The sequence below is a fragment of the Pseudophryne corroboree genome, chromosome 4 (genome assembly GCF_028390025.1).
Source record: "Pseudophryne corroboree isolate aPseCor3 chromosome 4, aPseCor3.hap2, whole genome shotgun sequence".
Classification (NCBI taxonomy): domain Eukaryota; kingdom Metazoa; phylum Chordata; class Amphibia; order Anura; family Myobatrachidae; genus Pseudophryne; species Pseudophryne corroboree.
In genome coordinates, this window is record NC_086447.1 from 175078773 (window position 1) to 175094692 (window position 15920).

The 15920-nt window shown below is 49.5% G+C and overlaps 1 protein-coding gene across 2 annotated transcripts in view; it reads left to right on the forward strand.

Moving 5' to 3' along the window:
• Positions 1–15920, forward strand: part of CEP63 (centrosomal protein 63) — a 117769-nt gene that overhangs the window by 56994 nt on the left and 44855 nt on the right. For both annotated transcript variants that reach the window (XM_063915558.1, XM_063915559.1), the window contains one exon: positions 1139–1388. In XM_063915558.1, the coding sequence (XP_063771628.1) occupies positions 1139–1388 (250 nt within the window). The remainder of the gene's footprint in view (positions 1–1138; positions 1389–15920) is intronic.

Below are 15920 nucleotides of genomic sequence, written 5' to 3' on the forward strand. Positions count from 1 at the left end.
AAGGGATGAGCGCAGACATATTAGAGGGCCCCACCAATGCAAGCTTGAAATATTGAGGATAACCATCCACCAAACTCATTGTCATGCCGCCTGGCTAGGGACCCCTCCTTCCCCAAGCAGCACAATAGCTAGCAGTCCAGGAACCCCAAATACATTCATAGTTTTATATACAATTATGTGTATAGAAATTGTTCATGCCCTACCACTTAATTCATTAGTCAGCACTGTTCAGCAACAGTAGGGCCTCTAGAAGCCATCCAAGTGCGGACAATGGCAACTTTAGCCATGGTCAAGGCATTAAATATATATTGACAAGTGATAAGTTTGACTCTGTCACAGAGACCCAAACTAAAATCACATTTTAAGAGAAGAAAATAAAAATCTTACCCTTTACTGACTTCATTTGTCCACTTTTGTGTCTTTGAGGCCGTTATTCTAGTGGGGCACAAGTGATCACACTGGTACAGTCCTGACTGGGCTCTTAGATTTGCACTAAAGTGAAGCCCCCCAGTATTTGACTTTGCATATGGGGCTAAAATTAAGGAGGTGTTCCCTATTTTGCGAGTAGAACCACAGTCTTTTCGTCCCTCTGTGGTTAGAAGTGCTAGAAGCCCTATCTTCGTCTCTATGCTATAAGTGGTGCAATATTCACCTGTCTGCTGCACTTCTGCAGAATAATCACATTCCTAGGAGCATTTCCACCACTGTATAAATAAACCTAACACACAGGAGAGATGTTATACAGACAGAGCTGATATTTCCTTGTTCTATTAACTAATTCAGAGCATAAAATGAGCAGTATTGTAGGTAAAATACATAAACCTGTAAATAAATGGTTCCAAAGTTGGACTATGATGTGACATTTTTATGGTTTACACTTTGCACATTTGAAGAGGGTATTTAAAGAGACTGTGAACCTCAAATTGAGTGTAATCGTCAAGTAAGCATATTTCTGCTTATTAAACACTGCAATATATTTTGTCAAGTTCCCCTGCGATCAGCGAGGTATGTGGGGCGTATAACTGTTTGTTAGCTACTATTTTATCTGCCGTAACTTATCATGTAGAAGTTCAGGTTTAAGCCTGTGTCAGATACAGAGGAAACAGCATCATATTTGTCTATACTGTCTGGAGTGCAGGTCATTAGAAGAAAGGTTAATAGAGTCCAGGCTATCAGATGAACGGGAAGAGGTTGGAGTGATGAGCTCTCGGCTGTCAATCAGCCGTTTGAACGAGCAGAGGCTACAGGACGAAGTGACCCGTTTGGAAGACCAGGTTTCTTTAGTAACACACCAGTGTCAGCAGCTCACCAAGGAAATGAAGAGCAAGGTGGAAGCTCAGAAGCTCTTAGAAGAGGAACACAAGAAATGCTGCACAGAGATTAAGAAAGTAAGTGAGCTGCTTCATAAACTTACATATACATACATACTTGTGTATCTCCTTATGGTTCTTCAGTACTTTGTAAGAGGTCAGGGCAGGAGTCAAGCAGCATAATGGGGTCCAGAGTTCACTACTTTTCTCTAGCATCCATAAGGGATATTGGGGAGACGTAGTACGATGGGGTATAGACGGGGTCCAAAGGAGCCAGTGCACTTTAAATTTCTTCAACTGGGTGTGCTGGCTCCTCCCCTCTATGACCCCTCCCACAGGCAGTTTATAAAAGAGTGCCCTCAGGAGAGGATGCACACTCTGCTAGCTCCTGAGAGTTTTCTTCAGTTTATTTTAAATCTTTATTTTCTCTGACGTCCTAAGTGGATGCTGGGACTCCGTAAGGACCATGGGGAATAGCGGCTCCGCAGGAGACTGGGCACAACTAAAGAAAGCTTTAGGACTACCTGGTGTGCACTGGCTCCTCCCACTATGACCCTCCTCCAGACCTCAGTTAGAATCTTGTGCCGGGCTGAGCTGGATGCACACTAGGGGCTCTCCTGAGCTCCTAGAAAGAAAGTATATTTTAGGTTTTTTATTTTACAGTGAGATCTGCTGGCAACAGACTCACTGCAGCGAGGGACTAAGGGGAGAAGAAGCGAACCTACCTAACTGGTGGTAGCTTGGGCTTCTTAGGCTACTGGACACCATTAGCTCCAGAGGGATCGACCACAGGACCCGACCTCGATGTTCGGTCCCGGAGCCGCGCCGCCGGCCCCCTTACAGAGCCAGAAGCAAGAAGTGTTCCGGAAAATCGGCGGCAGAAGACTTCTGTCTTCAACAAGGTAGCGCACAGCACTGCAGCTGTGCGCCATTGCTCCTCATGCACACCTCACACTCCGGTCACTGATGGGTGCAGGGCGCTGGGGGAAGGGCGCCCTGAGGGCAATATAATACACCTTGGCTGGCAAATCATCACAATATATAGTCCCAGGGCTATATATGTGATAAATTACCCCTGCCAGAATCCATGAAAAAAGCGGGAGAAAAGTCAGCCGAAAGAGGGGCGGGGCTATCTCCCTCAGCACACTGGCGCCATTTTTTCTTCACAGTGCAGCTGGAAGACAGCTCCCCAGGCTCTCCCCTGTAGTTTTCAGGCTCAAAGGGTTAAAAAGAGAGGGGGGGCACTAAATTTAGGCGCAATATATGTATGCAAGCAGCTATTGGGGGAAAAATCACTCAGTTATAGTGTTAATCCCTGCATTATATAGCGCTCTGGTGTGTGCTGGCATACTCTCTCTCTGTCTCCCCAAAGGACTTTGTGGGGTCCTGTCCTCAGTCAGAGCATTCCCTGTGTGTGTGCGGTGTGTCGGTACGGCTGTGTCGACATGTTGGATGAGGAAGGTTACGTGGAGGCGGAGCAGAGGCCGATAAATGGGATGTCGCCCCCTGTGGGGCCGACACCAGAGTGGATTGATAGGTGGAAGGTATTAACCGACAATGTCAACTCCTTACATAAAAGGCTGGATGACGTAACAGCTGTGGGACAGCCGGCTTCTCAGCCCGCGCCTGCCCAGGCGTCTCAAAGGCCATCAGGGGCTCAAAAAACGCCCGTTACCTCAGATGGCAGACACAGATGTCGGCACGGAGTCTGACTCCAGTGTCGACGAGGTTGAGATATATACACAATCCACTAGGAACATCCGTTGCATGATCTCGGCAATGAAAAGTGTGTTACACATTTCTGACATGAACCCAAGTACCACATAAAAGGGGTTTTATGTTTGGGGAGAAAAAGCAGCCAGTGTTTTGTTCCCCCATCAGATGAGTGAATGAAGTGTGTAAAGAGCGTGGGTTCCCCCGATAAGAAACTGGTAATTTCTAAAAAGTTACTGCTGGCGTACCCTTTCCCGCCAGAGGATAGGTCACGTTGGGAGATATCCCCTAGGGTGGATAAGGCGCTCACACGTTTGTCAAAAAAGGTGGCACTGCCGTCTTGGGATACGGCCACTTTGAAGGAGCCTGCTGATAAAAAGCAGGAGACTATCCTGAAGTCTGTATATACACACTCAGGTACTATACTGAGACCTGCATTTGCCTCAGCATAAATAGTGCTGCTGCAGCGTGGTCTGATACTCTGTCAGATAATATTAATACCCTAGACAGGGATAATATTTTGCTAACATAGAGCATATAAAAGACGTCGTCTTATATATAAAGGATGCACAGAGGGATATTTGCCGGCTGGCATCCAGAATTAATGCAATGTCCATTCTGCCAGGAGGGTATTAGAGACCCGGCAGTGGACAGGTGATGCTGCCTTTAAAAGGCACATGGAGATTCTGCCTTATAAGGGTGAGGAATTGTTTGGGGATGGTCTCTGGGACCTCGTATCCACAGCAACAGCTGGGAAGAAATTTTTTTACCTCAGGTTTCCTCACAGCCTAAGAAAGCACCGTATTTTCAGGTACAGTCCTTTCGGCTTCAGAAAAGCAAGCGGGTCAAAGGCGCTTCCTTTCTGCACAGAGACAAGGGAAGAAAGAAAAAGCTGCACCAGACAGCCAGTTCCCAGGATCAAAAATCTTCCCCCGCTTCCTCTGAGTCCACCGCATGACGCTGGGGCTCCACAGGTGGAGACAGGTGCGGTGGGGGCGCGTCTCGGGAACTTCAGGGACCAGTGGGCTTGCCCACAGGTGGATCCCTAGGTTCTGCAAGTAGTATCACAGGGAAACAGGCTTGAGTTCGAGGCGACTCCCCCTCGCCGTTACCTCACATCAGCCTTGCCGGATGCCCTCGGAGAAAGGGAGGTAGTACTGGCGGCAATTCACAAGCTGTACTTCCAGCAGGTGAAATCAAGGTACCCCTCCTTCAACAAGGCCGGGGTTACTATTCCAAAATGTTGGGGTACCGAAACCAGACGGTTCGGTGAGACCCATTCTAAAATTGAAATCCTTGAACACTTATATACGAAGGTTCAAGTTCAAAATGGAATCGCTCAGGGCGATTATTGCAAGCCTGGAGAATTTCATGGTATCACTGGACATCAAGGATGCTTACCTGCATGTCCCTATTTACCCTCTTAACCAGGAGTACCTCAAAATTGTGGTAAAGGATGGTCATTACCAATTCCAGACGTTGCCGTTGGTCTGTCCCCGGCACCGAGGGTATTTACCAAGGTAATGGCCGAAATAATTATCCCGTGCTTGGACGATCTCCTTATAAAGGCGAGGTCCAGGGAGCAGTTGTTCGTCGGAGTAGCACTATCTCGGGAAGTGCTACAACAGCACGGCTGGATTCTGAATATTCCAAAGTCACAGCTGGTTCCTACGACGCGTCTACTGTTCCTGGGTATGGTTCTGGACACAGAACAGGATAAAAAGGGTTTCTCCCGGAGGAGAAGTCCTAGGAGTTGTCGTCTCTAGACAGAGACCTCCTAATACAAATACAGGTGTCGGTGCATCAATGCACGCGAGCCCTGGGAAAGATGGTAGCTTCTTACGAAGCAATTCCATTCGCCAGGTCCCATGCAAGGATCTTCCAGTGGGATCTGTTGGACAAGTGGTCCGGGTCGCATCTTCAGATGCATCGGCGGATAACCCTGTCTCCAAGGGCCAGGGTGTCGCTGTTGTGGTGGCTGCAGAGTGCTCATCTTCTAGGGGGCCGCAGATTCGGCATACAGGACTGGGTCCTGGTGACCACGGATGCCAGCCTTCGAGGCTGGGGGGCAGTCACACAGGGAAGAAACTTCCAAGGACTATGAAAAGTCAGGAGACTTCCCTACACATAAATATTCTGGAACTATGGGCCATTTACAATGCCCTAAGTCAGGCTAGACCCCTGCTTCAACACCGGCCGGTGCTGATCTAGTCAGACAACATCTCGGCGGTCGCTCATGTAAACCGACAGGGCGGCACAAGAAGCAGGATGGCGATGGCAGAAGCCACAAGGATTCTCCGATGAGCGGAAAATCATGTGTTAGCACTGTCAGCAGTGTTCATTCGCGGAGTGGACAACTGGGAAGCAGACTTTCTCAGCAGACACGACCTCCACCCGGGAGAGTGGGGACTTCATCCAGAAGTCTTCAAAATGATTGTACACCGTTGGGAAAGGCCGCAGGTGGACAGGTATTGCGCCAGGTCAAGGGACCCTCAGGCGATAGCTGTGGACGCTCTGGTAACACCGTGGGTGTACCAGTCGGTGTATGTGTTCCCTTCTCTGCCTCTCTTACCCAGGGTAATAAGAATAATAAGAAGGAGAGGAGTAAGAACTATACTCATTGTTCCGGATTGGCCAAGAAGAGCTTGGTACCCAGAACTCCAAGAAATTATCTAAGAGGACCCATGGCCTCTGCCGCTCAGACAGGACCTGCTGCAGCAGGGGGCCTGTCTGTTCCAAGACGTACCGCGGCTGCGTTTGACGGCATGGCGGTTGAACGCCGGATCCTGAAGGAAAAGGGCATTCCGGAGGAAGTTATCCCTACGCTAATTAAAGCTAGGAAAGAAGTGAACGCAAACCATTATCACCGCATATGGCGGAACTATGTTGCGTGCTGTGAGGCCAGGAAGGCCCCAAAGGAGGAATTTCAGCTAGGTCGATTTCTGCACTTCCTACAGTCAGGATGACTATGGGCCTAAAATTGGGTTCCATTAAGGTCCAGATTTCGGCTCTATCGATTGTCTTCCAAAATAGAACTGGCTTCACTGCCTGAAGTACAGACTTTTGTTAAGGGAGTGCTGCATAGTCAGCCCCCGTTTGTGCCTCCAGTGGCACCGTGGGATCTCAACGTGGTGTTGGATTTCCTGAAGTCGCATTGGGTTGAGCCACTTAAATCCGTGGAGCTACAATACCTCACGTGGAAAGTGGTCATGCTGTTGGCCTTGGCGTCGGCCAGGCGTGTATCAGAATTGGCGGCTTTGTCATGCAAAAGATTTTTTATATGGATAAGGCGGAATTGAGGACTTGTTCCCAATTCCTTCCTAAGGTGGTATCAGTTTTTCATGTGAACCAACCTATTGTGGTGCCTGCGGCTACTTGGGACTTGGAGGATTCCAAGTTACTGGACGTAGTCAGGGCCCTGAAAAGTATATGTTTCCAGGACGGCTGGAGTCAGGAAAACTGACTCGCTATTTATCCTGTATGCACCCAACAAGCTGGGTGCTCCTGCTTCTAAGCAGACTATTGCTCCCTGGATCTGTAGCACGATTCAACGTGCACATTCTGCGGCTGAACTGCCGCACCCTAAATCTGTACAAGCCCATTCCACGAGGAAAGTGGGCTCTTCTTGGGCGGCTGCCCGAGGGGTCTCGGCTTTACAAATTTGCCGAGCTGTTACTTGGTCGGGTTCAAACATTTTTGCAAGAGTCTACAAGTTTGATACCCTGGCTGAGGAGGACCTAGAGTTTGCTCATTCGGTGCTGCAGAGTCATCCGCACTCTCCCGCCCGTTTGGGAGCTTTGGTATAATCCCCATGGTCCTTACGGAGTCCCAGCATCCACTTAGGACGTCAGAGAAAATAAGATTTTACTCACCGGTAAATCTATTTCTCGTAGTCCGTAGTGGATGCTGGGCGCCCATCCCAAGTGCTGATTGTCTGCAATACTTGTTTATAGTTATTGCCTAACTAAGGGGTTATTGTTGAGCTATCTGTTGAGAGGCTCAGTTATATTTCATACTGTTAACTGGGTATAGTATCACGAGTTATACGGTGTGATTGGTGTGGCTGGTATGACTCTTACCCGGGATTCAAAATCCTTCCTTATTGTGTCAGCTCTTCCGGGCACAGTATCCTAACTGAGGTCTGGAGGAGGGTCATAGTGGGAGGAGCCAGTGCACACCAGGTAGTCCTAAAGCTTTCTTTAGATGTGCCCAGTCTCCTGCGGAGCCGCTATTCCCCATGGTCCTTACGGAGTCCCAGCATCCACTACGGACTACGAGAAATAGATTTACCGGTGAGTAAAATCTTATTATTTTCGGTTTGCTGTTTGGGCAACAGCATACCTGCACCGTGGGAGTTAGGTAGGGGGATGGTCACCAGCCTTGCGAGGTGTCAGAGCCGCTTCCCCGCTGCAGGACCACCGTCCTGAGAGGTTGTTGTACAGCGGGGCACTGCACCTTGGCGATCACAATCGCAGCACACCGCACACCCCTAACAATAGCCTGAAGATGACGACAGTGGTGAGTACAAACCAGGGGCCCCGCTAGGGGGGTCTCCCGGTTCAAGGTGCGGCTGACACGCAGGGGAGGCATACGGGACCCGCTATAGCCCCCTGTGTTCACTGGCTAGCGGTGTCTTAAACTAACACTAGTGTGATGTTTTTAAGCTATTTGGGAGACATTGCCAGTATAAAAAACACTGTAGCTCCTGCGACATTGAGTGGGCAGAGCTACCTCAGAGCGGGACCAGCGGAATTTTGGCGCCTTCCTCTGCTTACAGCTGCAGCAGCAAGCACACACAGCTCCGCCAGACACTCGGGAAACGCTGGAAAACTGGTACAGGGTGTAGCAAAGGGGGAGAGCCGCTATTGTACACGATCTGTGTCCTATAAAGGACAGTAATCGTAGGAGTTTCACTGTAATATAACAGCTCACAGCCTCACTGGGGCTGTGTAGCTTGGGGTGTGCTGATCTCTTTCTCTCTGTCTCCCTCTCACATACAGTAAGGGCAGGCTTGCTAATTTATTACTGGTCTGTGTGTATGTGTATGTAACTGGTTTACTGTGAACATGGGTAAACACAAATTATGCAGTGTGTGTCACACCAGGTTCTCTCCCTCGAAATCTGATTCTGTATCCTGTGAACAATGCAGACAATCTTCACAGCTCAGTGAGAGGGCTTGGGGGGGAGGGTACAAGAGCCTTCCTGGCTGGGTGCCATTGAAACTATGATGTCTGATATGTCATCACAACTCACTGCTAATGGTCAAAAAACTCAGCCACTACAGCAGGCTTTTGCAGACCTAGCTGCCAGGGTAGATGTTACACAGCCCCCCCCCTCTGTAACTCAGGACCACAAAAACATGGGTTACCTGCCTTACTCTCTGATTCAGATGAGGATATACAGGAGGACGGGGAGGACTTGGATCCCGTTAGTGGGGATTCCACTTCTGCTCAGGTTATTGAGCTCCTCATTCTGCTATATGGGACGTGTTAAAACTCCCTCTAGAGGACGCTGCGTCACAGCAGTCGTTTTTCTTTACACAGAACAAGCCTAATGTCACTTTCCCTGATTATACAGAGTTAGATGACCTATTTAAGTTATCCTGCAAAAATCTAGACAAAAAATACCAAGTGTCAAAAAGATTTTCTCTAGCATCCATAAGGGATATTGGGGAGACTTGGGCCCTCATTCCGTGTTGTTCGCTCGCTAGCTGCTTTTAGCAGCAATGCACACGCTAGGCCGCTGCCCTCTGGGAGTGTATCTTAGCTTAGCAGAATTGCTAACGAAAGGTTAGCAGTTCTGCTATTAAATATTTCCCTGCAGTTTCTGAGTAGCTCCAGACCTACTCCTAGATTGCGATCACTGCAGACTGTTTGGTTCCTGGTTTGACGTCACAAACACGCCCTGCGGTCGGCCAGCCACTCCTGCGTTTTTGGCTGGCACGCCTGCGTTTTTTAGCACACTCCCGGAAAACGCTCAGTTACCACCCAGAAACACCCACTTCCTGTCAATCACTCACTGATCAGCAGAGTGACTGAAAAGCGTCGCTCAGCCCTGTGTAAAATTGCATAGTTTTGTGTCAAAGTACTTGCGCGTGCGCCCCATACGCATGCGCAGAACTGGCGGTTTTTAGCCTGAGCGCAATTCTGCTAAAAACGGCAGCGAACGAACAACTCTGAATGACCCCCTTAGTATGATGGGTATAGAGGGGTCCAAAGGAGCCGGTGCACTTTAAATTTCTTTAGCTGGGTGTGCTGGCTCCTCCCCTCTATGCCCCCTCCCACAGGTAGTTATAGTTTTAGAAAAAAATGCCCTCAGGAGAGGATGCACATCTCTGAAGCTCCAGAGAGTTTTCTTCAGTTTTTTTTTAAAAACTTTTATTATTTTCGGTATGCTGTTTGGGAAACAGCATACCTGCACTGTGGGAGTTAGGGGGGACGGGACTGTCACTGGTCTTGCGAGGCGTCAGAGCCGCTGCCCCCCTGCAGGACCACCGTCCTGAGAGGTTGTTATACAGTGGGGCACTGCGCCTTGGCGGTCACAATCGCAGCACGCCGCACACCCCTAACAATAGCCTGAAGGTGACATCAGTGATGAGTACAAACCGGGGGCCCAGCTGGGGGGGTCCCCCAGTTCATGGTGCGGCTGACACTCAGGGGAGGCATACGGGACCCTCCTCGGGGTGACATGCTATAGCCCCCTGTGTAGACTGGCTAGCGATGGCTTAAACTAACACTTGTGTGTTTTTAAGCAGTTTGGGAGACATTGGCAGTATAAAAAACACTGTAGCTCCGGCGCCATTACAGGGGGCGGAGCTTCCTCAGAGTAGGACCAGCGGCATTTTGGCGCCTTCCTCTGTTTAAGGGTGCAGCAGGAGGCACACACAGCCCCTCCAGACACTCAGGAAACGCTGGAAAACTGGTACAGGGTGTAACAATGGGGGAGAGTCGCTATTGTACACAATCTGTGTCCTGAAACAGGACAGAATACCAGTGTTATACTGTGATATATCAGCTTAAAGCCTCAGTGGGGCTATTTAGCTTGGGGTGTGCTGGTCTCTCTATCTCTCGCTCTCTGTCTCCCTCTCGCATACAGTAAGGGCAGGCTTGCTATCATTTACTTGTCTGTGTGTATGTATATGTAAGTGATGTTACCGTGATCAAGGTAAAACACCAATTATGCAGTGTCTGTCACACCAGCTTCTCTCCTGTTACGGATGGTTCATTATCCTGTGAACAATGTAGTCAGTCCTCTCAGCTCAGTGAGGGGACTGGGGGCGAGAGTCAAGAGCCTTCCTGGCTAGGTGCCATTAAAACTATGATGTCTGATATGTCAACTCAGCTCACTGCTAATGCTCAGAAAACACAATTGCAGCAAGCTGTTGCAGATCTGGCTGCAAGGGCTGACCAGCCCCCCTCCCTAGTTCAGGTCCACAAAAACGTAGGTTGCCTGCATTGCTATCTGATTCAGATAAGGAAATACTGGAGCGATGGGAGGAATTGGAACCTATTACTGGGGATTTCTCTTACGTCCTAGAGGATGCTGGGGACTCCGTAAGGACCATGGGGTATAGACGGACTCCGCAGGAGACATGGGCACTATAAAGAACTTTAGAATGGGTGTGCACTGGCTCCTCCCTCTATGCCTCTCCTCCAGACCTCAGTTCGATCCTGTGCCCAGAGGAGATTGGGTGCACTACAGGGGAGCTCTCCTGAGTTTCTCTGATAAAGAATTTTGTTAGCTTTTTTATTTTCAGGGAGCACTGCTGGTAACAGGCTCCCTGCATCGTGGGACTGAGGAGAGAGAAGCAGACCTACTTAAGTGATAGGCTCTGCTTCTTAGGCTACTGGACGCCATTAGCTCCAGAGGGAGTCGGAACGCAGGTCTCCCCTCGCTGTTCGTCCCGGAGCCGCGCCGCCGTCCTCCTTGCAGTGCCGGAAGATAGAAGCCGGGTGAGTATAAGAAGAAAAGAAGACTTCAAGGCGGCAGAAGACTTCAGATCTTCACTGAGATAAGTGCGCATTTGTAACACTGCGCGCCATTGCTCCCATACACACAATACACACACTAGCGGGCACAGATGGGTGCAGCGCGCAGGGGGGGCGCCCTGGGCAGCAATAAAACCTCTATATCTGGCATAGATACTGCGGAGGCAGTAATTCTTTAAATCCCCCGCCAGTTTGAGATATTTTGAGCGGGACCGAAGCCCAGCCGCTGGAGGGGGCGGAGCTTGGTCCCTCAGCACTAACCAGCGCCATTTTCTCCACAGAGATCTGCAGAGAAGCTGGCTCCCCGGTCTCTCCCCTGCTGAACACGGTGACACGGGGCTGAAAAGAGGAGGGGGGGCACTTGTAAGGCGCAGTGAGTGTATTACAGAGTAATTTAATATAAAAGCGCTATTATCTGGGACATTATTTTCCAATGTCAGTTGGTGCTGGGTGTGTGCTGGCATACTCTCTCTCTGTCTCTCCAAAGGGCCTTATTGGGGAACTGTCTCCTTATAACTATATCCCTGTGTGTGTGGGGGTGTCTGTATGAGTGTGTCGGCATGTCTGATGCGGAAGGCTCAGCTAAGGAGGAGGTGGAGCAGATGATTGTGGTGTCGCCGTCGGCAACGCCGACTCATGATTGGATGGACATGTGGAATGTTTTAAATGCAAATGTGACCTTATTACATAAGAGATTGGACAAAGCAGAGTCCAGGGAAAGAGCAGGGAGTCAATCCACGGCTTCGGCTGGGTCACCGGGCCCTTCTGGGTCTCAAAAACGTCCCCTATTCCAAATAGCAGACACTGATACCGACACGGACTCTGACTCCAGTGTCAACTACGATGAAGCGAGGTTGCACCTAAGGGTGGCAAAAAGTATTCATTATATGATTATTGCAATAAAAGAGGTTTTGCATATCACAGATGACCCCTCGGTCCCTGACACGAGGGTGCGCATGTATAAGGAAAAGAAACCTGAGGTAACCTTTCACCCATCCCATGAGCTTAACGAGTTATTTGAAAAGGCTTGGGAAACTCCTGATAAAAAACTGCAGATTCCCAAGAGGATTCTTATGGCATATCTTTTCCCTGCACAGGACAGGGTACATTGGGAATCCTCACCCAGGGTGGACAAGGCTTTAACACGCCTGTCCGAGAGAGTGGTGCTACCGTCTCCGGACACAGCAGCCCTCAAGGATCCTGCTGATCGCAGGCAGGAAACTACTTTAAAGTCTATTTATGCACATACAGGTGCTTTGCTCAGACCGGCAATAGCATCGGCATGGGTGTGTAGTGCAGTTGCAGCGTGGACAGATACCTTGTCAGCTGACCTTGATACCCTAGATAGGGATACCATTTTATTAACCTTAGGCCACATTAAAGACGTAGTTACGTGGTTAAACATAATAGGGAAACATTACATGAACACATGGGACAGATGGCCATAAGATCCAACGTCCAGCAGAAACCACAGATTTTAAAATAAACAGCGAGATTAATCAAAAAAGAAAGAACAATAGCAATCAAGTATGAGATTCGGGGGGGGGGGGGGAGGGGAGAAGGGAAAGGGGGACAGGGGGGGGGAACCACGGTATAATCTCTTTACAGTACATATGCTGGAAATAGTAAGATCGGGAGAAAGAGGGAGGTCAAGGGAGAGACGAGAGAAGATAAGAAAGAGAGAAGGAAGAGGAGAGAGAGAGAGAAAAGAGAAGAAGAGGAGGGAGGCATGAAGGAGGAGCAGTAGGCAATGCCCATGGGTCTGCGAAAGGAACTAGGAGCAAGAGGGGGGGGACGGCGGTCTACGTTCAGCAGCGAGCCAAATGTGACCCCGGTCGTGGAGATAATATGTAATTTTTTCCATTGATGCAATATGGCAAATTTTAGTTTTAAGGGACGGGAGAGAGGGCGGAGAGCGGTTCTTCCAGTTAAGAGCTATCAGCGACTTCGCCGCCGTTAGAATATGTGTGGCCAGTTTTTGGGAGAATTTATTAAGCATCGGGGGAGGGTAACACAGCAAAAAGATCCAGGGATCTTTCAGCACGGGGGAATCCAAAAGCGAATTAAGGAGGAAGTGGACTAGGTTCCAAAAGAAAGCGATGGACGGGCAGGTCCACCATATGTGCAGCATAGTGCCTCTAGACCCGCAGTTCCTCCAGCAATTAGGGGAGGAAGACGGAAAGAGTTTGTTAAGTCTGTCAGGAGTGTAGTACCAACGGTAGTAAATTTTGTAGGCCGTCTCCTTAAAAGCAGTAGCAATAGAGCATTTAGCAATCCCCAGTCTCATGTCCTCCCAATCCTCACTCTCTGTGGGAGGCCCAAGATCACGTTCCCATGCGAGCTCGTGGGGCCGGGAGGAGGGAAGGGAAGAATCTAGTAAAAGGGAGTAAAGTTGGGAGATTAAGCCTTTGGAGAGGTGAGAGTTAATGCATAAACTTTCAAAGGGGGTGAGGACACGAAGCAAGGCGGAGGAGGGCAGAGAACCTAGGAAGTGGCGGATTTGTAGAAATTGGAAGGGATTAAGTGGGTACGAAGGGGTCTTCTGTTGGAGGTCAGGTAGGGACAGCCATTGACCCCGATCAGCAAAATTAGTCGGGAATTTGAAGCCCAGCGTTATCCATGAACGGAATCTCGTAATTGAAAATACAGGAGGAAACATAGGGTTCTGCCAGATAGGGGTCAAGGGCGAGGGGGTAGTGGTAAGACCCATCTTCAGGGAGAGGGAGTCCCAAATTTTAAGGTTAAATTTAATAGTGGGGAGAAGTTTGAAGGTTGGGGGTCGGGAGGTAGAGGGCAGACCCCATGAGGGGGTCAGGTCCGAGAGGCTAACGAGGGCTGCCTCAATATCCAACCTGGATACAGATCCCGGAGGAGCATAAGAGGTGACAATATGGGATAGGTGGGAGGCTAGATAGTAGAGTTTGATATCAGGAAGACCCCTACCGCCAGCGGAGGTTGGGCGTTTCAGGGTATTGGCGGCGATCGCACGAGGGCTCGTTGGATAGTGCGAAGAACGGAGGCTGGGACTGCCACCGGGAGGGTCTGGAAAAGGTAAAGCCATTTGGGGACTATGGTCATTTTAACCGCTATGATCCTGCCCAGCCACGAAATTAAAAGACTGTTCCAGGATGTCAGGTCAGCGAGTGTGTTGGTGAGGAGGGGTGGAAAGTTTTCCCGAAGGGAGAGAGTCATAGCGGGAGGTCAAATAAATCCCCAAATATTTAATCTTTGTGGGCTGCCATTTAAAATTAAAGTTGGCGCAAAGGGACATGAAGCAGCATAGCCTCGGACTTGGAATAGTTGATCTTGTACCCTGATATAAGGCTGTAAGAATGCAGGACTGAAAATAAGTTTGGGAATGAGATAAGGGGTTGGGTCAGATAAAGTAGAATGTCGACAGCGAAGAGGGAGATTTTAGGATCGATACGGCCTACTTGTATACCGTGTATATCTGGATGAGCTCTAATTTGAGAAGCGAGGGGCTCAATAATGAGGGCAAATATTAGCAGTGAGAGGGGGCATCCCTGACGTGTACCATTTGAAATGCTGACCGGAGCAGACGGGACGCCATTGATTAAGACTGTGGCAGAGGGGGCGGAGTATAGTGCCAGGACACCAGTGAGAAAGCCACCAGGCAAGCCATAGGCCTCCAGGGCGGCTCTCAGGAAACTCCAGGAGATCCGGTCAAATGCCTTTTCAGCATCTAAGGAGAGCATGATAGTGGGGGATCTCCTGAAGTTCGAGATATGTATAAGATCAATAGCACGTCTGGTGTTATCTCTCGCTTGACGGCCCGGGATAAACCCCCCCTGGTCGTAATGGACAAGGGAAGGGAGGTACGGGTTAAGGCGGTTGGCTAGGATCTTAGCGAAGATTTTCAAGTCCAAGTTCAAGTGAGATATAGGGCGGTAGCTAGCGCAGTTAAGGGTATCCTTGCCTTCCTTAGGGATCACCACAATTCTAGCCTCCAACATCTCAGGGGGAAAGGGGTCGCCATGGACAATCCTATTAAACAGGGACTGAAGGTGGGGGGAGAGAAGATCTGAACTTTTTTTGTAGTAAAGAGCTGTGAACCCATCCGGGCCGGGGGATTTACCAATTTTTTGCATGAGTATAGTCTGTGCAATTTCTTCCACAGAGATCTCACTGTTAAGATGGTCCATGGCGTCCTGAGGCAATCTAGGCAAGTTAGAAGCAGAAAGAAAGTGAGAGACTAGGTCGGAGTGGGGCAGAGGGGAAGAACCAGGTGAGGGGGGTGGAAGGTTGTACAGGTCAGCGTAATAGGATTGGAAGGCAGCCCTGATGGCGGTGGGGTCTTGAACAAGCTGATTGAGAGAGTTTCTGATAGAGATAATATTCGTTTTGGCTCTCGTGGAACGGAGTCGTGACGCTAGGATCTTGTCTGCCTTGTCTCCTTTCTCGTAAAAAGACTGGCGAAGCCACTTAAGACGTTTGGCCACCCGTCTGGAGAGAAGGAGATCAAGTTCTGCCTTAACAGTACGGAGTTCAGACAAGACAGCCTGGTCGGAGGACGCCTTATGCTGGGTCTCAAGTGTGTGGAGTTTAATAGAGAGTTTGTTAAACTGGGTGAGGGATTGCTTTTTGGTTTTTGAGGCCAGGCTGATAACGTGTCCACGAAGAACTGCCTTGTGTGCCAGCCAGAGTGGACCTAGAAATGTCAGGGGTATCGTTCAGGGTAAAATAGTCGGAGATCGTGTCCCGAAGATGGGAATGTATCTCTGGGTTGTGAAGGAGGGAGTCGTTAAGACGCCATGTCATGGGGCGGGGGCATGAGATCAGACCCGAGAGATCGCAGGAGATAGGGGCATGATCAGACCAGATCAATGGATGAATATGGACATCGTGGAGATTTAAGGCAAGATCGTGGCTGAGCAGGACCATATCAATG